General features: G+C 51.6%; 2 protein-coding genes across 2 annotated transcripts; both read right to left on the bottom strand.

Moving 5' to 3' along the window:
- Positions 1 to 1,120: 1,120 nt before the first annotated feature.
- Positions 1,121 to 2,062, bottom strand: LOC131559396 (mas-related G-protein coupled receptor member H-like). Its single transcript, XM_058807720.1, has one exon. It carries the CDS (start codon positions 2,060 to 2,062, stop codon positions 1,121 to 1,123), a length of 942 nt encoding a protein of 313 aa, XP_058663703.1.
- A 16,056-nt stretch (positions 2,063 to 18,118) lies between these two features.
- LOC131559266 (proto-oncogene Mas-like) lies at positions 18,119 to 19,093 on the bottom strand. The gene has a single exon (XM_058807597.1). It carries the CDS (start codon positions 19,091 to 19,093, stop codon positions 18,119 to 18,121), a length of 975 nt encoding a protein of 324 aa, XP_058663580.1.
- Positions 19,094 to 23,265: the final 4,172 nt, after the last annotated feature.

Below are 23,265 nucleotides of genomic sequence, written 5' to 3'. Positions count from 1 at the left end.
TTAAGTATCACAGCTAAAATGTGTTAGACTAATAAAAATTTTGAGTCAAAATGATGAACATATTGGAAATATATTTGCCATAGACGTGTTCAAAGAAACAGTAATTTTATCGGCATTTTTATACACTGTAACATGAAAGATTTTTTTTGGATACTCCCAATATTGCCCCCAGTTTTTTATATCAAGGTAAGGGTGTTTTGTTTGTTTTTATTCCTACCAGAATATGTTGTCTCTCTTAGTTTAATAGATAACCTGCGAGTTTTTCCTGCTAAACAATGTTTTAATTAATTTTATGTCCTGGTTAGACATTTCCTACAAATTAAGTTTTCTGAGGTGTACAAGCCTAGGAAATGGCTCTCTTATTGCCATTGCAATTTATCTCTTGCAATTTATTAATTAAGTCTTCTGTTATGTATTGTCCTCTGAAATCCTAATTCTCTCAAGATATCATTCTTATTCTATGATGTCCAATTAATTTCTATTTATATGAAAATCATTAAATACTTTATTTAATTTTGTTCTTCAACTCTTGACTCAGTTCTCGAAGGGCTATGGGTCGATTGATTTTTCTACTGACACTCAGCTAATACAGATCTAAATCAAAGCCAGCTAAAAAACCACAGTCAATTATGCCTTGACTAATTAAACATAGTTCATTATTAAATTTCAGAACAGTCACAGAATTCCTGTCTAACTACCTCTCTGTCCCCTCCCTCCAGCCGCATTCCCGGCTGGCAGCAGCAGCCAGAGGAAGCCGGGAAGCGCTGGCAGAGGGGGCAAAGGCAGCTCAGGGTTCATGGTGCTGTTTATTGATATCAGACCTCAGTGGGATGCAGGAACCAGGTGCCAGGGGGAATTCTGGGGTCACAGCCGTGTTGGGAAGGATGCACTTGGGGAACGATGCCCTAGGACCTGGATGAAGGCTCCAATCATGCTCCAGTGTGCTCTGTGCAGAGCATGCCTTACTCATGGCCCTTGGCAAATGCCCCTGCTCCCTTTTCCTGCAGGAATATAGAGCAAGACGGTGATAGCATGGATGTTTAATAATCTGCAGGCTCAAGGAAAACTTCAGCCACTGCCCCATGGTCCTGCATGGGGGCATTTGAGGGGTTCAACAGGCTCAGACCCCCGTGTCCCTGGTGGCATCATTACTGGGGGCAGTGCTCCCTTCTGGCTCCTCAAACACCTTCTGGAGGCACTCCCTGAGGGACCCCATGGAGCAGCGCCTCCAGCACTTTGTTACTGAGATGTAGATGAAGGGGTTGATGCTGCTGTGCGTGCAGGCAAACAGGAGAACAACCCGGGGGGACACAGTGGTGTAGCCGAGCTGCTGCAGGAAATTCCAGAGACTGAGGGGGACAGTGAGGAGCACAGCCAGGAAGACAATGATGTCAAGGCTCTTGGATTGCTGCTGCTGGGAGCTACCCTTGAAGTGAATGAAGAGGATTGTGCTGGAAATGACCACGGATGGGGCAAAGACAAGGAAGTTGAGGATGTAGAAGGAGATGAGAGCCCCGCGGCAGCAGAGCTTGTGTTCCTGTGACTGGCACAGGGAATTCACCGCAGAAATGGCAGCGATGGCAGTGATGGAAAGGGCCCAGAGCACGGCACTGACCACCACCCATGAGAGATCCTGGGGAAGGTGGCAGAAGAGCCCAGGTGGGCAGAGCATGGACCTGCCCCTCTTGATGCTGATGGCCGTCAGCCGGTACAGCCCTACGCTGTGGAACATCGGGAAGAGGAGGAAAAGGAAGCGTATGGATGCTGGGGACATGATGGAGGAGCAGGAGAAATCCTCCTGCAGGAAGAGCAGAGTGGAGGGGGCCATGAAGATGAGGAAGAGGAAGTTGATGATGGTCAGGTCAAGGATGTAGGCAGTGATGGGTTTCATGGTGTCCCTGTGGATGTGGAACCCGAGGAGCCAGAGCACAGCCCCGTTCCCAGCCAGCCCACAGAGGCAGATGAGCAGGGTCACACTGTGTATGGTCATGCTGGGGATATCTGTCTCACACAGATCATCTCCTTCAGTGGGTGAATTGGCAGCTTGGGACATGATGTTCATCCCCTGGATGGACACTGGGCAGGCAGTGGGATGTGGCCCCTGGCTGTGATCAGAGTGGATGGGCCGTCAGTGCTTGGAGAATCCAGGGATGGAGCATGGGGCTCCTCAGCAGCTCCCTGCAGTGGGAAGGATTCAGTGGGGAGGAGTGAGATGTGCAGGGTCTCACTCCCTGCAGTGGAACTTGTGGAGGGCAGTGGAACTTGTGGTGTGTGAGAGGGAGGCGGGAGGTTTGGGCTGGTTAGCAGGAGGTTGATAAATAACACAGAGAATAAACATTTTCAGTGCTTCTGAAGTTGTTCAAAAGCAAAGTGGCCAAAATTTTAAAGGATGTGTTATAGATAGATAATGGGATGATTTGCTCTCACAGTAAAGGGATTAATACTGTATGAATATTAAGAGAAGATTTATTGATGTATCATTATGTTATTGCAGTCTGTTGTTTAGATGTCCCCTGTTCTCCCCAGAGTCCCATTCTCTCCCCTCTGTACTGTTGCCATCAGAGAGCCTGAGTCATCTAGAACAGGTGGAAAGAAGGGGTGTACAAAAGCTTGTTGCTGGGGGGGGAAGAGGTGCAGCATGAGAACACCTGACCCTCCAGTCAAGCTGCAGGAAAGCAGGCTCCAGCAGTAAACACAAAGAAGGGCTGGCTACAGGCTTTGGGAGGGGTCAGGTTTAGCTGATGTAACCCCTGGGGTATCAAAGGTGAAGCATCCATCTTGAAGATCAGCCAGCCACGTGGTGGGCAGCCATGAGGGAAGCTCCCAGGCCTGCTTCTCCTTATTTAGTCCTTTTGTTGCATTTTTTGTTAAGGTTTAATAAAACTGTAGAAATTTTAAAAAGTGGGAGTTTGTTTCTCACAGGATGTAAAGGCTGGCACACAGGATGGCAAACATGGCAGGAACCAGTGCAGAAACAGATAAGGAGGCCTGCAGTGATTTTGGGGCAAATTCTGGAACAGGAATCATGGCCAGAGGAAATGTTCAAGGCACGGGCACCTTTAATATGGCAGCATTCATTGAATATGACCACCAGAGAGACCCCTCTGAATGAACCTCCAGGACCATAAAAGGACTCTCAAGAGGAGGTGGATGGAAATGAGTTCTAGGAAAATGGTGTTTGTGTATTAGATAAGAAATACTTTTTAATGCCTACATGTGGTTCTGATGGATTAATACCCTGTTGTAAAGTCTCACCTAATACCCTGTTGTAAAGTCTCACCATAGAGACAATACAAAACAGAGATTCCTCTGTGTCCTGTACAGGTCCAGAATTCCTGCTTCCTCATGCTTTGCATTGTGTTAGAGAGTTTGTTCTGGGCCATTTCAGTATTCGGATACAGAATGGATGCACAGGAGGAGAGAGAGGAGCTGGGGAGGGCCCTGCAGTCACCGGGAGAGGGTGTCAGGAACAGAGCAGCTGCTGCAGGAGAGGAAGGTGGGGTAGGGAGGAAGGCAAACATTCCACTGACCTGTTCCCTGTGGGGCAGCAGCAGGCAAAGGGCTCTGTGCAGATCAGCGGCGCTTCCTGGTCCCTCTTGCTCCTTTGGGATCCATGTCCTAAAGCGGCTCCTGCCAGGTCAGGGACATGAAGGAGAAAGTGCCCAGCTCACCAGGAGCTCCCCATTCCCATCCTGCTGGCTCCTCTCTGTGCCCTGTCCTGGTGTTGCTCCCCAAGGCTTGGTGGTGTCATGAGGGGAATGGGGGAATAGAAAATTGCAACTTTGCCTACCACAGAAATTCAGTTCCTCTGAGCTATTTATGTTGGATGTGGGTGTTCTTTTGGTATTTTTTTTTTCCTACAGAGGAAGTGGCTTTTGTCAGAAGCTCTAAATGAAGACTTTTGCAATCAGCTCCTTTCTCTCCTGATGATTAACACTCCTTCCCTGCAGAGTGTCCCATTCTCCAACTGCCTTCCCTCACCTGACAGGTTTCTACCATTCCTCATTCCCCTACCCTGAGGGGTCACTGTCCCTCCAGCAGGAGAGGGATTCTGGTGGTGCCAGTGGCACAGAAATGCTGCTGGCAGTGCTGGCAGTGTGGGTGAGGCAGCTGGGTGCTTCTCAGAAACACCTCCTGTTCCGGGAAGGGCTCTGAGATCATTGCCAAAACATGCTCTGGGCTGGGGAAACACAGCTGAGCTGCTTCCTCCTCCTATCCTGATCCTATCCTCATCCCCATCCCCATCCTCAACCCTATGTCCACCCCGCTCTCCATCATCATTCCATCCTATCACATCCCACAGGTTTCCCAGATGGAGCCGTTTCCCCACTCTGAGTGTGGCCTGTCAGGCTCTGCTCTCCTCCAGTGGGGAGATTTGGGATTGTCGGCATCCAGAACGCCTCCAACCCACTCCGAGCCTCTCCTGACCCCTCCAAAACCTCCTCCAACACCCCAGACAATCCTCAGGGCCCTCCTTTTCCACCCAACAGCCCTGATCCTGCCCTGCTCCAACAGGAACCCCTGGCAGTGTCCCTGTTCCTCCTGGCCACAGGGTTCCACATCCCAGGAGGCAGAACGAAAGCCCAGCTCCAATGTCTTCCTCAGGATCGCACAGGACAATAAATGTGGCTAGGGCCAGTGCAGAAATAGATTTGGAGGCCTGCAGGGGTTTTGGGGCAGGCCTCAAAAAAAAGTTCTGTAAGAAGAAGCAAGAGCACATGGCCAAAGGAAAAGTTCAAGGCAAGGTCGCCTTTAATATCTCAGCACTCAGTGAATGCAACCACCAGAGACCCTCCTGAATGATCCTCCAGGATCAGAAGAGGACTTGGAGAAGGAGGTGGATGCATGGAAATGAGTCCTAGGAAAGTGATGTTTATGTATTAGATAAGAAACACACTTTAATGACTGTGTGTGGTTATGATGGATAAACCCCCTGTTGTAAAGTCTCACCTCAAACAGAAATATGGAGAGATCCTTCTGTGTGTCCTCTGCTTCCTAATGCTTCTCATTGTGTTGGAAAGTTTATTCTGGCTGATTTTGCGATCACTCCCAGTTCCCATCTCCACTCCTCATGCCATGCCATGCCATGCCATGCCATGCCATGCCATGCCATCCCATCCCATGCCATCCCATCCCATCCCATCCCATCCCATCCCATCCCATCCCATCCCATCCCATCCCATCCCATCCCATCCCATCCCATGGCCGCTGCCTATGTTGAAGCTCTGCCCCTCAGGCTCTGCTGCTCTCCAATCAGGACATTTGGGATCAGCACCATCCAGATCCTTCCTGGCGCCTCCTGCTCCCTCCCACACACCCAGACCCCCGGGGACACTTCCCCCCCTACCCGCCAGCCCCGCTGCACCCGGGAGCAGGGACATCTCTGCTGTGACACTCACAGAGCCCTCGGGGTGGGGAATGCTGAGCCCCTGGGCCATCGTGTCCGTGCCAGCCCAGCTCTGGCACTGGGCATCATGGTTGCTGCAGGGAGCACAAGCCATGGCTGTGTCCCCTCCCTCCAGCCACATTCCCGGCTGGCAGCAGCAGCCAGAGGAAGCCGGGAAGCGCTGGCAGAGGGGGCAAAGGCAGCTCAGGGTTCACGGTGCTGTTCATTGATAGCAGACCTCAGTGGGATGCAGGAACCAGGTGCCAGGGCGAATTCTGGGGTCACAGCCGTGTTGGGAAGGATCCCTTTCAGGAAAGCGGGTTTTAAGTGTTCTGGGAGGTGTAAGAGAGGAGGGAAAGCCATGCTCCAATGTGCTCCCTGCAGAGCATCCCTCCCACGTGGCCCTTGGCAATGCTCCTGCTGCCTTCTCCTGCAGGAATTGAGGTGGGAGAGTGACTCTGTGGTATTTATTAATTAAGTGACTCAAGGAAACCCTCAGCCAATGTACTGGGATGCTTCATCAGTGCAGGGGAAGGGATCAATAGGCTCAGACTACCATCACTGAAATCATTCCCTGGTGGAACCATTGCTGCTGGCAGTGTTTTCTTCTGGCACCACAAAACCCTCCAGAGAGATTTCCTGAGGACCTCATGGAGCAGTTCTTCCAGCATCTCCCTACCTGGAGTTAGATGATGAGTTTGATGATGCTTTTGATTCAGGCAAGCAGGAAACCAGGCTGGGAAGGCAGAATGGTGCAGCTGAGCTGCTGCAGGAAATTCAGAGGCTGAGGGGGAGAGTGATGAGGAGAGAGAGGAAGAAAATAATTTTGAGCCTTTTGGGCTTGCCCTTGTCTGAGCAACATGAGACCCGCATGCAGAAGAATATGCTGGAAATGAGCATGAAGGGAGCAAAGAGGAGGCGGTGGAGGGTGCACATGGAGATGAGAGGCCATGGCAGTGCTCTTCATGAAGCTGGCCCAGGGAAGCCACTGTTGGATTGAGAGCAATGACAGCAAAGAAGGCCACTGCAGGGCACTCATCACCATGCATGGCGGGTGCTCAGAAAAGAAAGAGGAGCAGCAGCAGAAGAAACTGAAGGCTGCAGAGCCTAACCCTGAGATGTTCATGAACAGCACACGGTACAGCCCCAGGCTGGAGCACAAGAGTGACAGCCGGAAAAGGAAGCTCAAGGACCCCAGGGGCAAAATAGCAGAGCAGACCACATCCTCTACAGGGAGGAGCAGTGTGGGTGGGAGCATGAGGAGGAGGAAGAGGAAGACAGCACTAGCCACGGTGAAGATGAAGTTGGTGGTGAAGCCGATGCTGAGGAGCCAGAGCATAGCCCCATTCCCAGCCAGCCCACAGAGGCAGATGAGCAGTGTTACACTGTGTATGGCCACGCTGGTGACATTTGTCTCACACAGATCATCTCCTTCAGTGGATGAGATGGGAGACGAGGACTTAGTGGACACTGCTATGGATGGACCCTGGGCAGGCAGTGGAATATGGCCCCTGGCTGTGGTCAGAGTGGATGGGCAGTGAGTGCTTGGAGAATCCCAGTATGAGCCATGTGGCTCCTCAGCAGCTCCTGGCAGTGGGAAAGATTCAGTGGGGAGGAGTGAGATGTGCAGTTGAGGAGGGCAGTGGAAATTGTGGGGTGGGACAGAGAGGCAGTAATTTGGGCAGTTCAGCAGGAGATGTGGTAGGAAAGCGGAGGACGGAGGAGAGGGGAGCTGTGCAGGGCCCTGTAGCCACCGGGAGAGGGTGTCAGGAACAGAGCAGCTGCTGCAGGAGAGGAAGGTGGGGTAGGGAGGAAGGCAAACATTCCACTGACCTGTTCCCTGTGGGGCAGCAGCAGGCAAAGGGCTCTGTGCAGATCAGCGGCGCTTCCTGGTCCCTCTTGCTCCTTTGGGATCCATGTCCTAAAGCGGCTCCTGCCAGGTCAGGGACATGAAGGAGAAAGTGCCCAGATCACCGGGAGCTCCCCTTTCCCGTCCTGCTGGCTCCTCTCTGTGCCCTGTCCTGGTGCTGCTCCCCAAGTCTTGGTAGGAGTGTAGGAAATTAAATTACTGGCTACAGGAAGTCCAGAAGCATTACTAAGCAAATTCCACAAAACATGGAAATCCTTCCTTTCACCCCATGGCTGCCCCAGCTTTGCACCAGATAACCCAAAGATTAGTTCACAGAGACATCCAAATGATTTTTATCATCAATCTCTAGTCTGCTTTGGGACTACAACTGCTGTAAATCTTCAAACCTAACTCAGCAGTAAGAATATATTGTCACCCATTGCTTCTATTCTCTTACAGCCTTGACCTGCAAATATGATGATATTATCTTTTCCTCTAATGCCACTGCCATCCCTAAAGTGCTCATGACTCCTCACTCTTTATACATGCATCAGAATTTCACTTCCAGTGAGTTATTTGTGTTGACCTTGTTTTTCTGCCACAGAGGAAGTAGCTCGACATGCAGATTCCTTTGAATGACTCCTCATTTCCTCCTGATTAGAAACTCTTTTCCAAATGGGACATTCTCCAAATGCTTTCCCTCTCTCAGAAGGTTTCTACCATTCCTTATTTTTCTACCCAGAGGGGTCATTGTCCCTCCTGCAGTAGAGAGCTGCTGGTGGGGCTGGTAGCACTGGAATGATGCTGGCAGTGCTGGAAGTGCTCACTGCATCTGAGCGCACAGAAACAACTCCCATTCTAGGAAGAGGTCCAGGATCGTTGCCAAAATTTTCCCTGACCCCAAGACAGACAACTGAGCTGAGAATTCCCATTTCTGTCATTGCAATGCAGGCTCACACAGCCCAAAGGAAGGACAGCACTCAGTTGCTTGCAGCCAGGTCAGCAGCACTTAGAGCCCACCCTGATTACTGCCAATCCCCCAGATGATGCAATGAAAGCTATTAGGGACCAGGTTTTGGGGTGTTGTGATCCCCTTTCTAGCTCTTCATTAGGACTTTCCCTCCTGGGACTTTGGTGCCCTTTTGTTTGTTTTTACCTGACCTCACCCCTCTGGGCAGCCTGTGCCAGGGCCTCAGCACCCTCACAGGGAAGGATTTCTTCCCAATATCCAATCTGACCCCACCCTCTGTAAGTGGGAAGCCATTCCCCCTTGTCCTGTCACTCCATGCCCTTGTACAAAATGCCTGTCCACCCGTTCTAGAGCCCCATCAGCTCCTGGATCATGAAGTGTTTGCCCTTGAAAGGATTGGGCTGGTGAGGGGATGTGAGATTCCATAGCTGGGGACACAAACACGGGTTCAGCAGGAAGAGAGGTGACAGTTCTGGTCCCAGGACCAGCAGTTTCCAGCAGCAGCATCCCAGATCCCTGAGGCACATGTCAACCTGGGTAGGAATCCTCTCACCTCAGCTTTCTAGGAATTCCTTGAATTCACTGTAGGCTGCTGTCGGTCTCCCAGTGTAGTGTAGAGGATTACTCAGAGGAAACCTGCAATTTTCTAAGGATTAAAGCCACAGTGTCGGTGATGAAGAGAGATGGGGAGACTGACTTGGTGATCAGAATCCAATTTTATTGTGGGATACAAATGTTTATATAATATTTCAGGGAGACTAGTAATGTGTACTACATTTATTAGGTTAAAATCACATACACAACCTTATGCATATAACAACATCTCTTGCTTGAAGAGTTTAATGGGATTTTCTTTTTCCGGTAATCATCCCTGATTTATTCTTTTTGCAATCTAGGTCTAATTTTCAAAGTTCTGTTTGCTTTTGCCAAGGCATCCTGTTCTCACATCTCTTATGTTAACCATGTCCAAAGTCCATCATCTGTCTTGTTTCCCCCAACATTCAATACCATGGGAGTAGCATTGATTAGCCTCTTCTCAGAAGAAATGACCTGGCTGAACTCCTAAATCATCCCTCTGCTCTGTACCAGTGCTCCAGCTCATGCACAGAATTTATTAATGTATGAATCCTCTTGGAAACTGTATGGTGCAGGTGAAATACCACTGAACTTGCAGTATAACAGGGGGAAAACTAGGTTTGAAACAGAAATCTAAGTTTAACAGCACATTTGTAGTGCAGGGCCCCGAGCATCCAGCCCAGAAATGACAGGGGACAAGTTCAGGCAGTTCAAAAGACAAGATTTTGGGATTGACGTTGCTATAAAATGGAATAGAAGCTGAGATGGAGCCCAAGTGCTGTGGGCACAGGTGTGGTTGCTGAGGCTCTCTCCCGTTGCTCATTTGCCGGGCAGAGTGAAGAGCAGCTGAGGAGCAGAGCCCTGAGCCCGTGGCAGGCTCTGAGGCAGCTGCCTGTGTGTGAGAGCCCTGGAGAACACGAGGCAGCACGGAGAGCAGGGGCTGTGGCAGGAGCTGGGACAGAGCCCGCGCCGGACGCTGCTCGGGCTCAGCCCGCGGGCTGCGCTCCCCTTTCCCAAGGGACCATTCCAGGGAACCTCCTGCAGATCCCGGCCCAGGGACAGCAGCTGGAGCCTGGCAGCTGAGGGCAGTGCACTGCGGGCAAGTTCTCCAGGCTGCCAGAGGAAACCAGGTCAGACTCTTCTCTTCCACCTTCACCAGGGCCCCCTCATTGGGTGGAACCTGGTTATTGATTTTGGGGGTAGAACTGAGGTCTGCAGGGAATTAAGAGCTATAAATAGTGTGGGAAAAGGGAGGGAATATTGAAACGAGTGTCCTGCTGAAGGAATCCAGCATCTCAGTGGTATCAACTGACACCTGAGAGTCCAGCTCAGATCCATCCCAAAGCCATTTGCTCTCTGATATCTCCATGGGCATTCCTCTCTTTCTCCAATTTTTTACCAGCACCAGCTCTGTCCTGTCCACAGCCAGGAAGGAAGTATCTCCCTGGCTTTTGTGCCAGGCACACCAGACCAGGCTCCCACCTGTCCTTGCCATCTGTCCTGTCCCTCACCCCTCCCTGTGCTGCTCCACATGGAAGCTGTGGGTGGGAAAAGATGGGAAAAGCCACGTTTGGGGGACAGCAGCGTTGCTCTGGTCTGTTTGTCACCCCTGCAGCTGTGTGAGGGCAGGAGAAGCAGCAGAGGTGTCACCATGAGCACTTTGTCCCCTGGCACGGAGGGAGCCAGCCCTGCCTGCTGGAGCCAGCCCGGTGGGAAGGCATCCCAGGGGAGCTGGAATGAGGAGAGCCACGACAGCTGGAGCCAGTGTGACAACAGGCAGGGGAGCAAAGTGCCTGTCCCGCTGCTGCTGCTGCTGCTGCTGCTGTGCCTGTGTGGGATGGTGGGAATGGGGCTGTGCTCTGGCTCCTTGGCCAGCAGCAGTGCCCACCCTCTGATTGACTTCCTGGCTGGGAGCTGTGCAAAGGAACTCACCCCCTCTAGTAGTGTTGCCTTCCACAGGGCTTTTGAGGATGTGCCAGAGCCAGGGCATAGGGACAGCACAGGGGAGTCGTCATCCAGTGGAATCATCATGAAAGATAGTCAGCATAAAATAGAACCATAATTTATCCAGAGTTGGAAGGGAGGCACAAGGTTCATGGAGTTGAGCTCCTGGCCCTGCTCAGGACATCCCAACAATCCCAGCCCATGTCTGAGAGCATTGTCCAAATGCTCCTTGAGCTCTGTCAGGCTGCTGCTGTTTGCAGCAGGAGAACTCCTGCCTGGGCTGGATGCTGGATGACGTGAGGAATCCTCATGCAATGGTTTGGGTTTGAAGGAACCTTAGAAATCATCTCATTCCAAGCCTTCAGTTGTGGGAAGGGGCACCAAGGAAACCTCTTGCTTTGAAATCTCTGCTTTGACTATTTTCTATTCACCAGGTCTGAGCTTTCTCTGTCTCAGAAATGGGCTTCCCCACCCTGTGGAACTTTAAAATTATGTGACCCCAGCTGAGAGCTTTTCCCATTGGTTTTTCTTGGTTTGTCTGCTTCAAACCAGCAAGTAGATGGATAAAAAAATCTTGGCACCGCAGTGCAGAACAATTCCTTGTTGAATCCTATCCATCTGCAGCAGCTCCTGTCACATGGGAATACATTGTGGAGGCTTCACTCTGAGCATTGTTGCAGCGGTGAGTGAGGAAGTATTTGGCATGGCCCCTGGAAGGCTTTCTCCAGCAAGCATTCAAGATCTGGGGCTGTGGGCTATCTTGTGAGGTGGAGAAGTTTGGTCTTTAACAATTCTTCCCACCAATACCAATCTAAGGTTCCATGGAAAATGAAAGCTCAGGTAGGGAGAGGCCTGGATGACACTGCACACAAGGAAGGTGCTTGGAAGTAGAAAAGTACATTGGAGGATCATGAGTCTCCTGCACTTGCTTTGGGAGAAACCCCCTGGCTGAGTTGTTCTTCCATGGACAAGAGGTTGCACCATGGAAACTTTCTGCTTTCCAATGGACAGGATAATGGGAGAGAAAAACCCTCTCAGATGTGAAAGTCTCCCTCTTCTGTTAATTATTAACAACACTTTGCATAAATGCTCTTTAGGTGTTTAACCTCACGTGTGTCTCCAAAGCCTGACTCACCACTCAGGGCTTTCACTCTCAGTTCCCTTTCCAGAAGCAGTGGCATGTTGGTTTCCCCTGGATTAAAGGCAGTGGGAAAAGGAGGGACAACTTCCCCCTGAGCAAGAGATGTGGCTGCTGCCCAGGTCTCTCCCAGGAGGAATCAGGAGCTCTTGGCGCTGCCAACATCATCCCAACCATTGCAGGCACGTGCCTTAGGAAGGGCTCTGGTATGAGACAGGGACCTGCCCTGCTCCCAGAGCAGCCAGAGGCTTTAGAATGGGATAAAAGAAGGAAATGAGCCATTTTGGACACTGTTTAACAGGGACAGATCCTGCAGTGAGGCCTGGATGTTTATGCAATGAATTCTTGGGCCGGAACTAGAACTGTGAAAACAAACAAAAACTGTAAATCCAAACTTAGTTTAGTGACGGCAGTGAGGGAACACATGCAATCAATCAATATGATTGCTAAAGCAAGCTTCCGTTTATTTGGAGTACAGCGGCACTTTTATATGTTTTCAGTAATTATTCATATTCGTCGTTAGTTCATTGGTTTAAAGCAAAAGGTTATGTGTACATACTCCTCCTACTTGGTGGTTTCTAACACAGTGTTCTTCCTCATTCTCATCTCTTTTACTTCTCTATTTCTATATTGCAAAACCTCTTTTCTTTTTCATTCTTGCTGCTGTTCTTGCCCTCTTGACCTTGTCAGCATGATGCAGCATACTTTGCAAACTCCTTACCATGATTTAAGGCCTAGTTATGTCAAGTGAAGCCTACTTATGCTAAGCTAACATGGGGTTTGCTTGTACAACATTTCCAGGGACCCATGGCTCTGTTCATCCAGCCATTCTTTGACAGTTTAGGGGTAGTTTCTGAATGACAAAGATCAGGAGAGGCTGGACTGTGGCTGGAGCTGCTGTGCAGAGTGGCTGTGCAGCTCCTCCTGAGGGTGGCCAGGTTCAGGATGGAGGTGCTCAAGGGCTTCCCTGGACACTGATGCTGGGGAACCAGAGGATGGATGGCCCCATTCTGCAGAAGAGCAGCATAACCCCCTAATTTCTGTGCAATTCAATGGTCCAAGCATCTGCTGACGGGAATTATCCATATTCCATGTACTTTCTGGTACAGGCACAAAGGATCAAATAAGTTCACTATCACTGCACTTTTCTCAGAAGGATTCCATTCTAGAATTGAAGAATGTGACAAATTCCCAGTGAAAGGATAAGGGAATGTTGCTGTCCCTCCCCAGCTCTGCAGCCCTACCTGGTGTCCCTTCCCATCAGCTGGGAATGCAGGGCTGGCTCTGCTGGACAGAAGGGGAAGGATGCTCCCTGTGATGCCAACCACACTCCTGCCATCCAGAGGCACCAGCCCTGCAGGGATTTGGGAAACCACTGCCATCCTGTGCTGGGTGTGTCCCCAGGGATTAAGGTGTCCCATTCTTTGCAGGCAAGAGCTCCCTGAAAACACCATGGAACTCATCTGCTGAGCCAAAGGAGATGGAGTTCATTCCCTGGGGCCGAGGCCATGAGGGTCATTGCATGGGGAATAGAGCTGGGGAACAGCACTGAGCCCAGCTGCACTGCTTGGAGCCATGTGGATGCAGGAGGGAGGAGGAAAGCCATGCTGCAATGTGCTCCCTGCAGAGCATCCCACAAAAATCACCCAAGACAATGCTCCTGCTCCCTTCTCCTTCAGGAATACAGCACCACAGGGAGGGTGATCCTGTGGATATTTATTAATGAGGAGGCTCAAGGAAACCTTCAGCCACTCTCCTGGGGTTCTTCAGCAGAGCAGTGGAAAGGATCAGTCACCTCAGATCCCCGTGTCCCTGCTGGCATCATCTCTCTGTGCTCTTTCTCCTTTCTGCTTCTCAAAGACCCCCTGGAGGGAGTCTCTGAAGGCCCCCACTGTACAGTGCCTCCAGCAGCTCACTATGGAGCAGGACCTCCAGGAACTCCGCATGGAGTTGTCTGTCTTCCAACTCCCCACCAAGAAGTAGATGAAGGGTTTGATGGTGCTGTGGATGCAGGTGAGCAGGAAAAAAATCTGTGATGGCACAAATGTAACTGAGCTGCTGCAGAAAATGGCAGAAGCTGAGGAGGAGAATTAACAGTGCAATGATGTGAATAACGATGTCGCGCCTCTTTTGATATACATTGCAAGGCCGAAAGTCATCAGCCAGAGCGGCACCCAGTAGCAGGAGAACAAAGAGAGCCGGAAAAGGAAATGCAGGTACAGCAGGGGCAGGATAAGAGAGCAGGACATGTCCTCCACCAGGAGGAGGAGAGCAGAGGGGACTGTAAGGAGAAGGAAGAGGAAGTCGGCGACAGCCATGCTACAGATGCAAAAGTTATCACCCTTCAGGCTGAGGAGGCCGATGACAGCCCCATGCCCAGTCAGCCCACAGAGGCAGATGAGCAGGGTCACACTGTGGGTGGCCACATCAGTGATCTGTCTCACACAGATCATCTCCTTCAGTGGGTGAGGCAGGAGATGGGGACACGGTGGTCACCTCCATGGATGGACGCTGGGCAGGCAGTGGGATGTGGCCCCTGGCTGTGGTCAGAGTGGATGGGCAGTGAGTGCTTGGAGAATCCAGGGATGGACCATGTGGCTCCTCAGCAGCTCCCTGCAGTGGGAAGGGTTCATTGGGGAGGAGTGAGATGTGCAGGGGAGGAGGGCAGTGGGAATGGTGGGGTGGGAGAGGGAGGTGGGAGGGTTGGGCTGTTTGGCAGACGATGTAAAAGGAAAGCACATGGCAGAAGAGGGGGCAGCTGGGGAGGGCCCTGTAGCCACCGGGAGAAGGTGGCAGGAACAGAGCAGCTGCTGCAGGAGAGGAAGGTGGGGTAGGGAGGAAGGCAAACATTCCACTGACCTGTTCCCTGTGGGGCAGCAGCAGGCAAAGGGCTCTGTGCAGATCAGCGGTGCTTCCTGGTCCCTCTTGCTCTTTTGGGATCCATGTCCTAAAGTGAGTCCTGCCAGGTCAGGGACATGAAGGAGAAAGTGCCCAGCTCACCAGGAGCTCCCCATTCCCATCCTGCTGGCTCCTCCCTGTGTGTTCTGTCCTGATATTGCTCCCCAGGGCTCAGTGGAGTCTCAGAGGAGTTGCAAGTTGCAGCTTTGGTTATGTCAGAGCCTCATCTCCTGTGAGATATCTATCTTTGGGTTTTTTTGCTACAGATGAAGTGACTTTTGTCAAAATCTCCAAATGACATATTTTGCAAATGCCTCCCTATTTCCTCCTGATGAGAAACATTCCTTCCCTGCAGGCTGTCCCTTTCTCTACTGCCTTCTCTCTCCTGAGAGACTTGTACCATTCCTTGCTTCCCTTCTCTGTGAGAGGTCACTGTCCCTCCAGCAGCAGAGGGATGCTGGTGGTGCTGGTGGCACTGGAATGCTGGCAGTGCTGATGAGTCAGCTGGGTAGCTGGGTGCTTGTCAGGAGTAACTCCTGTTTAGGGAGGAGCTCTGGGATCATTGCCAACGCCTCCCCATGGCCCAAGGAAGCAGAGCTGAGCTTCTCCCTATCCTATCCTATCCTATCCTATCCTATCCTATCCTATCCTATCCTATCCTATCCTATCCTATCCTATCCTGTCCTAACCCAATCTCTGCACCCCATTCCCACCCCACTCTCCATCCTCACCCCATCCTATCACATCCCACCCCACAGCTTTCCCAGATGGAGCCGCTCCCCCACTCTGAGCGTGGCCTCTCAGGCTCTGCTCTCCTCTGGCTTTGCCAGCATCCAGACCCCCTCCAACCTCTTCTGACCCTCTCATGACCCCTCCAGCCCCCTCTGACACCTCAGAACACATCTGGACCTGATTTTTTTTCACCTGACAGCCCCACTCCTGCCCCACTCCACCAGGGACCCCTGGCAGTGTCCCAGCTCCTCTTGGCCACAGCGTTCTAGGACCCAAGAGAGAGGAGAAAAGCCCAGCTCCAATGTGCTCCTCAGGATCACACAGGATGATAAATGTGCCTGGAGCCAGTGCAGAAACAGATTTGGAGGCCTGCAGTGGTTTTGGTGCAATTCTGTAACAAGAAGCAAGAGCACATGGCCAAAGGAAAAGTTCAAGGCAAGGTCACCTTTAATATCTCAGCACTCAGTGAATGTGACCACCAGAGACCCCTCTGAATGATCCTCCAAAATCAAGAAAGGACTTGGAAAAGAAGGTGGATGCCTGGGAATGAGTCCTAGGAAAGTGATGTTTATGTTTTAGATACGAAAGACACTTTAATGACTCTGTGTGGTTATGATGGGTACAACCCCTGTTGTAAAGTCTCACCCCAAACAGAAATATAAAGAGATGTGTATGAGCTGTAATGAGAGATGCAGGACTCCAGGTGGGTCTTCAAGATGCAGTTTATTACATCCAAGATGTTCCAGCAGTCCAGTGTCATGGGTGACAGAGCCTGTGCCCACAGCTGTCAGCTCCAGCTGCAGGCAGGCCTGGAGACCATTTGGTTTAGGTTACATTTCTTTGCTGAGCATCTTAATACAGTAGAACCAATCTATAACTTAACTTTTATCTCTAGCCTATCCTAGCTACTATAATTACCATATTCATGTTCCTATTCTCCAATCACTAAAAGTTAGTACATAACAGTTTAAGCTAGAAGTTGTTAATCAGTTTTCTTGCATTCAAAAATTCTGAGACATTTTTTCTACTTGCAACATCAGCAGGCTTGTTTGCCTCTGCTTTCTTTCTGGTGTGTAAAAAAATCTTCTTGCCTGAGGTGAGTTTATCCTTTGCTCTAAGTGATAAAGCCCCCTTCTCACTAACTTGCCCTTTGCCTCCTTGGTTTTCCAGCAATATTGGCTCAGCAATTCTTTTCTTCTATATCAAAACTTGCTTCCATCTCTATTCCTTCTTCAGATTCTACATTCAAAAATCTTTCTGTTAGCATACATATATGTGACACTTTTTTGCCAAACTTTCATCCTTCCGAACAGACATTGTACTGTGTGTCCTTTGGAGGTAAAGAATTCCTGATTCCTAATGCTTCCCATTGTGTTTGAAAGTTTATTCTGGGTGATTTCGGTGTCACTCCCAGTTCCCATCCCCACCCCACTCCCTATCCCATCCCATCCCATCCCATCCCATCCCATCCCATCCCATCCCATCCCATCCCATCCCATCCCATCCCATCCCATCCTGTGGCTGCTCCCCGCCTTGAAGCGCTGTGCATTGGGCTCTGCTGCCTCTAGCTGGGACATTTGGGATCAGCAGCCTCCAGACCCTTCCTGACCTCCTCCACACCCTTTGAGAGCTCTCTGACCCTTCTGGACCCCTCTGACAACCTCCAGGCCTGCGCTGGGACCAGATTTTCCCCTACATTCCCACTCATCTAGGACCATGAGCAGTGTCTCTCCTGCTCCCAGCCATTCCTGCTTTTGTACCTTGAAAAAAAAATTCAGCAAAGAAATAACATTTTACAGCATTTAGCTGGAATGGTATCTCATGACTTAACCTTGCTTCCAGGCCTGACTCGCTCAGATGTCTGAAGTACTAACACAGCCGAGAGAGAGAGCAGCATTTCTGCCACATTTGCCCCAGCAGATGCAGCTGTGTGCACACAGCCAGCCAGGCAGGCAGAGTGAGTGCAAGGTGCCTGTGAGCAATTGCCCTGGCAGGCAGTGAAATGCTCCCTGCGGATCCCTTTGCATCTCCTCCCTGGGCCAAGGGCTGGGCCTGGAGCCCTGCGGGGATGGGCCCAGGAGCCGTCGGCGTTCGGGGATCAGCCCAGGGCAGCAGCCGGGAGAGATCCCAGCTGGGAGAGGCCCCAGTGCCAGGGAGCTTCTGCTCAGCGCTGCTGGGCCCAGCAGAGCTCCAAGGCTCTCCTTTGGGGCCGCTGCTCACAGGGCCCCAAGGCATGGGCGGCACTCACAGCAATGGCTCAGCCTGGCCACACTTGGGGCCGGCAGCTTCCTGGGACAGTGGCAGAGCAGGGATGCTGTGGCATCCAGGGCAGTACAAGAATTTCCAAGGCTGTTGATGAAAGCCCAGGAGGTGGTTGGACAGCAGCAGTTGCTGGGAGCAGAGGGTGTTTCTGATCAGCGCCACAGGAGCTGAGCCCAGGGGCTGCTCCTCAAGGCTGAGGCCTCCCAAGCACAGATCAGAGCCCAGAGCGGCCTGGAAAGGGGCTGGGGATGCAGCAGCACAGGGAGGGTGATCCTGTGGGTATTGATTAATCAGGAGACTCAAGGAATCTCTCAGCCACCGTCCCAGGGTCCTTCAGCAGCGCAGTGGAAGGGATCAACAGGCTCAGACCCCGGGGTTTACCACAGGATTATTTCCAGAGTCAATGTTTTCTTCTGGCTCCTCAAACACCCTGTGGATTGCCTCCCTTAGGGACTGGATGGAGGAGTGCTTCCTGCAGCTCGCCATGGAGCAGTGTCTCCAGCAGCTCCCCATGGAGCAGTCTCTCTTCCAGTTCCCCACCAAGAAGTAGATAAAGGGTTTGATGCTGCTATTGATGGTGGTGAGCAGGAAAACCACCTGGGAGGGTACACCTGTGTAACCGAGCTCCAGGAGAGACCAGAGACTGAGGGGCAGACTGAAGAGTGCAATGAGGAAGATAACAATGTCAAGCCTCTTTTGTGGCTGCTGCTGGGAGCCAGGCTTGAGATGAATGAATAGAATTGTGCTGGAAATGACCATGGGTGCAGCAAATATGAAGACGTTGAGGCCGTACATGGAGGTGACAGCCACCTGGCATTGGTCCTGCTCGTGTGACTGGCACAGGGAAGTCACCATGGGATTGACCGCGATGACAACGAAGAGGAAGGCCCAGAACAGGAGACTCATCACCACCCTCAGCAAGCGCTCAGGAAGTTGGCAGCCACAGAATACCAGGCAGAGGATGGACCTGCACCTCTCAATGCTGATGAATGTCAGCCGGTACAGCCCCATATTGTAGGCGAACAGCGACAGCTGGAAAAGCAAGCTCAAATACATTGGGGGCATTATAGCAGAGCAGGAAACCTCCTCCACAAGGAATACCAGGGTGGAGGGGACCATGAAGAAGAGGAAGAGGAAGTCGTTGATGGCCTGGTTGAAGATGAATTGGGTGATGGTATTAATGTGCAGTAGCCAGAAGAGAGCCCCGTTCCCAGCCAGCCCACAGAGGCCAACGAGCAGCATCACAATGTTCATGGCCATACTGGAGACATTGATCTCACACTGACCAGGTCCATCTCTTGGTGAGGTGAAAAGAGGGGATGTGGTGGTCACCTCCATGGATGGACGCTGGGCAGGCAGTGGGATGTGGCCCCCGGCTGCGGTCAGAGTGGATGGGCAGTCAGTGCTTGGAGAATCCAGGGATGGACCATGCAGCTCCTCAGCAGCTCCCTGCAGTGGGAAGGGTTCAGTGGGGAGGAGTGAGATGTGCAGGGAAGGAGGGCAGTGGAAATGGTGGGGTGGGAGAGGGAGGTGGGAGGGTTGGGCTGTTTGGCAGAGGATGTAAAAGGAAAGCACATGGCAGAAGAGGGGGCAGCTGGGGAGGGCCCTGTAGCCACCGGGAGAAGGTGGCAGGAACAGAGCAGCTGCTGCAGGAGAGGAAGGTGGGGTAGGGAGGAAGGCAAACATTCCACTGACCTGTTCCCTGTGGGGCAGCAGCAGGCAAAGGGCTCTGTGCAGATCAGCGGCGCTTCCTGGTCCCTCTTGCTCCTTTGGGATCCATGTCCTAAAGCGGCTCCTGGCAGGTCAGGGACATGAAGGAGAAAGTGCCCAGGTCACCAGGAGCTCCTCATTCCCATCCTGCTGGCTCCTCTCCATTCCCTGTCCTGGTGTTGCTTCCCAAGGCTCGTTGCAGTCATGGGGGAGTGAGGAAGTCAAAAACTGCACCTTTGCCTACTTCAGAAATTCAGTACCTCTGTGTTATTTATCTTGGGTGTGGTTTTTCTTTTTTTTTTTTTTCTTTTTTTTTCTTCAGAGGAAGTGGCTTTTGTCAGAAGATCTAAATGAAGACTTTTGTGATGTGCTCCTCTTTCTCTCCTGATGAGAAACACACCTTCCCTGCAGAGTGTCCCGTTCTGCAAGTGTCTTCCCTCTCTAGATATGTTTTTGCCATTTCACCTTTATTTTCCCTGAGGGGTCATTGTCCCTGCAGCAGCAGAGGGATGCTGCTGGTGCTGTTGGCACTGGAATGCTGGCAGTGCTGCTGAGGCAGCTGGGTGCTTCTCAGAAACAACTCCAGTTCCGGGAAGGGCTCTGAGATCATTGCAAAAACATGTTCTGGTCCCGATGAAGCACAGCTGAGCTTCCTCTTCCTATTCTGATCCCATCTTCATCCCTGCTCCCCCAACCCTGTCCTCACCTGGCTCTGCATCCTCACGCCATCCTATCACATCCCACAGCTTTCCCAGATTGAGCTGTTTCCCCATTCCGAGCATGGCCTGTCAGGCTCTGCTCTCCTCCAGTGCAGAGATTTGGGATTCATGGCTTCCAGACCCCCTCCAACCCACTCTGACCCTCTCCTGGCTGTTCCAAAACAGACTCCAATACCCCAGATGCCCCTGGGACCCCGTCCCCCCCCGAACACCCTCGATCTTCCCCCGCTCCACCAGGGACCCCTGGCAGTGTCCCTGCTCCTCCTGGCCATAGGGTTCTAGGACCCAGGAGGGAGGAGGAAAGCCCAGCTCCAATGTGCTCCTCAGGATGACACAGGATGATAAATGTGGCTGGAGCCAGTCCAGAAACAGATTTGGAGGCCTGAAGGGGTTTTGGGGCAACTTCTGTAGCAAGAAGCAAGAGCACATGGCCAAAGGAAATGTTCAAGGCAAGGTCGCCTTTAATATCTCAGCACTCAGTGAATGAGACCACCAGAGACCCCTCTGAATGGTCCTCCAGGATCAGGAGAGGACTTGGAGAAGGAGGTGGATGCATGGAAATGAGTCCTAGGAAAGTGATGTTTATGTTTTAGATAAGAAAGACACTTTAATGACTCTGTGTGGTTATGATGGATAAAACCCCTGTGGTAAAGTCTCACCCCAAACAGAAATATGGAGAGCTCCATCTGTGTGTTCTCTGCTTCCTAATGCTTCTCATGGTGTTGGAAAGGTTATTCTGGCTCATTTTGGTGTCATTCCCAATTCCCATCTCCACTCCTCATGCCACGCCACACCACGTCACGCCATGCCATGCCATGCCATGCCATGCCATGCCATGCCATGCCATCCCATCCCATCCCATCCCATCCCATCCCATCCCATGGCCGCACCCCATGTTGAAGCTCTGCCCCTCAGGCTCTGGTGCTTTTCAGTCAGGACATTTGGGATCAGCACCATCCAGATCCTTCCTGGCGCCTCCTGCTCCCTCCCACACACCCAGACCCCCGGGGACGCTTCCCCCCCTGCCCGCCAGCCCCGCTGCACCCGGGAGCAGGGACATCTCTGCTGTGACACTCACAGAGCCCTCGGGGTGGGGAATGCTGAGCCCCTGGGCCATCGTGTCCGTGCCAGCCCAGCTCTGGCACTGGGCATCATGGTTGCTGAAGGGAGCACAAGCCATGGCTGTGTCCCCTCCCTCCAGCCACATTCCCGCTGGCAGCAGCAGCCAGAGGAAGCCGGGAAGCGCTGGCAGAGGGGGCAAAGGCAGCTCAGGGTTCACGGTGCTGTTTATTGATATCAGACCTCATTGGGATGCAGGAACCAGGTGCCAGGGGGAATTTTGGGGTCACAGCCATGTTGGGAAGGATCCCTTTCAGGAAAGTGGGTTTTAAGTGTTCTAGGAGGTGTAAGAGAGGAGGGAAAGCCATGCTCCAGTGTGCTCCCTGCAGAGCATGCCTCCCACATGGCCCTTGGCAATGCCCCTGCTGCCTTCTCCTTCAGGAATTGAGGTGGGAGGGTGACTCTGTGGATGTTTATTAATCAGGTGACTCAAGGAAACCCTCAGGCGATGCCCCAGGGTGCTTCATCAGTGCAGGGGAAAGGATCAACAGGCTCAGACTGCCATGGAATCACTGAAATCATTCTCTGGTGGAATCATTGCTGCTGGCAGTGTTTTCTTCTAGCCCCCCAAAGACCTTCTGGAGAAATTTCCTGAGGAACACATGGTGCAGTTCTTCCAGCATCTCTGTGAAAAAAGTGTGCCAATCACTTGTTTTTAAAATGTTAAAAGTTTAATAGTAATAAAATGGTTATAAAATAGTAATATAATTAGAGTAAATAAAAATGTGGACAATTATGATTTAGCATAATATGGGACAATAAAAACAAATAGTTCCAGACAGTCTAGGTGCATCTTTCTGGGCAAAATAAGCCCAAGAAAGGACACACATTAACAGAGGATTAACCCTTAAAAGCAACAGCCTGTTGCATATTCATACATCTCATACATGGTGCATAAATTCCATTCAAACAAAGGATTCTGTCTGGTCATCGTGAACTGCTCCCTCATAATCCTGATGGCATCTTCAGGACTAAGGCAGGAAGAAGTTCATTTCTTCTGATAAGGGAGCAATAAATTCTTTTTCTCTGAAAGAATTCAGTGTCCTGTGGTTGCAGTCTCAGTGAGAGTACCTCATTCCTCTCTTTTAAAAAAAGTATCTTAACAGCATTGCACTTGAAACTTTTTCTTTCTATTCTTGGAGTGTATTTTCTCCCAGTCCTCATCTCAACTCATGAGCCCTTTGTTAATTTTTGTTTCCCTCTCCTCTGCCCAGCTGAGAGCAAGAGAAGGTGAGTGAACGGCTTTCGTGGGTGCCTGGCGTTTGGCCAGTGCCAAACCACGACAGGCTTGCAGCAGGTTATCAGCATCAGAGCCCACATTTCTTACTGACAGTACCCTTGATGATGCAATAAAAGCTATTGGAGACCAGATGCTGGGGTGCTGGGGTGCCCCTTGCAGCTCTTCACCAGAGCTCATCCTCCTCCTCCTCAGCCTTGGGAATACTTGTGGTTGTTTGTTCCTCATCTCACCCTTTTCAAGCAGGGACACCTTCCACTAGACCTGGCTGCTTCAAACCCCATCCAGCCTGGCCTGGAACACTTCCAGGGATGGGGAGGCCGGAGCACCTCTGGGAACCTGTGCCAGGGCCTCTCCACCCTCACAGGGAGGAATTTCTTCCCAATATTCCCCCTAACCGTGTTCTCTGGCAGTGGGAAGCCATTCCCCCTTGTCCTGTCACTTCAGGGCTTTGTCCAAGGCGCCTCTCCAGTTCTTGGAGCCTCTTTAGGCCCTGGAAGGGGCTCTAAGGTCTCCCTGAAGCCTTCCCTTCTCCAGGCTGAACAGCCCCAGCTCAGAGACCTCAGAGAAGCCACAGGGAGGGGGTTGATGCCCCGGGACACAATGGTGACAAAGACAGATGTCACCCTGCTCCTGGAAGGGGTGGCTGTGCTGAGGAGCACGGACTGCTCCTCCCCTTGGAGCTGCACCATCTGAGCCTGCTGAGGGAGAGGCCAAAGCCAGGG

This window comes from Ammospiza caudacuta, chromosome 6 (assembly GCF_027887145.1).
Source record: "Ammospiza caudacuta isolate bAmmCau1 chromosome 6, bAmmCau1.pri, whole genome shotgun sequence".
Classification (NCBI taxonomy): domain Eukaryota; kingdom Metazoa; phylum Chordata; class Aves; order Passeriformes; family Passerellidae; genus Ammospiza; species Ammospiza caudacuta.
Note: the sequence above shows the minus strand (reverse complement) of the source record. Positions and strands in the feature narration are given on the sequence as shown.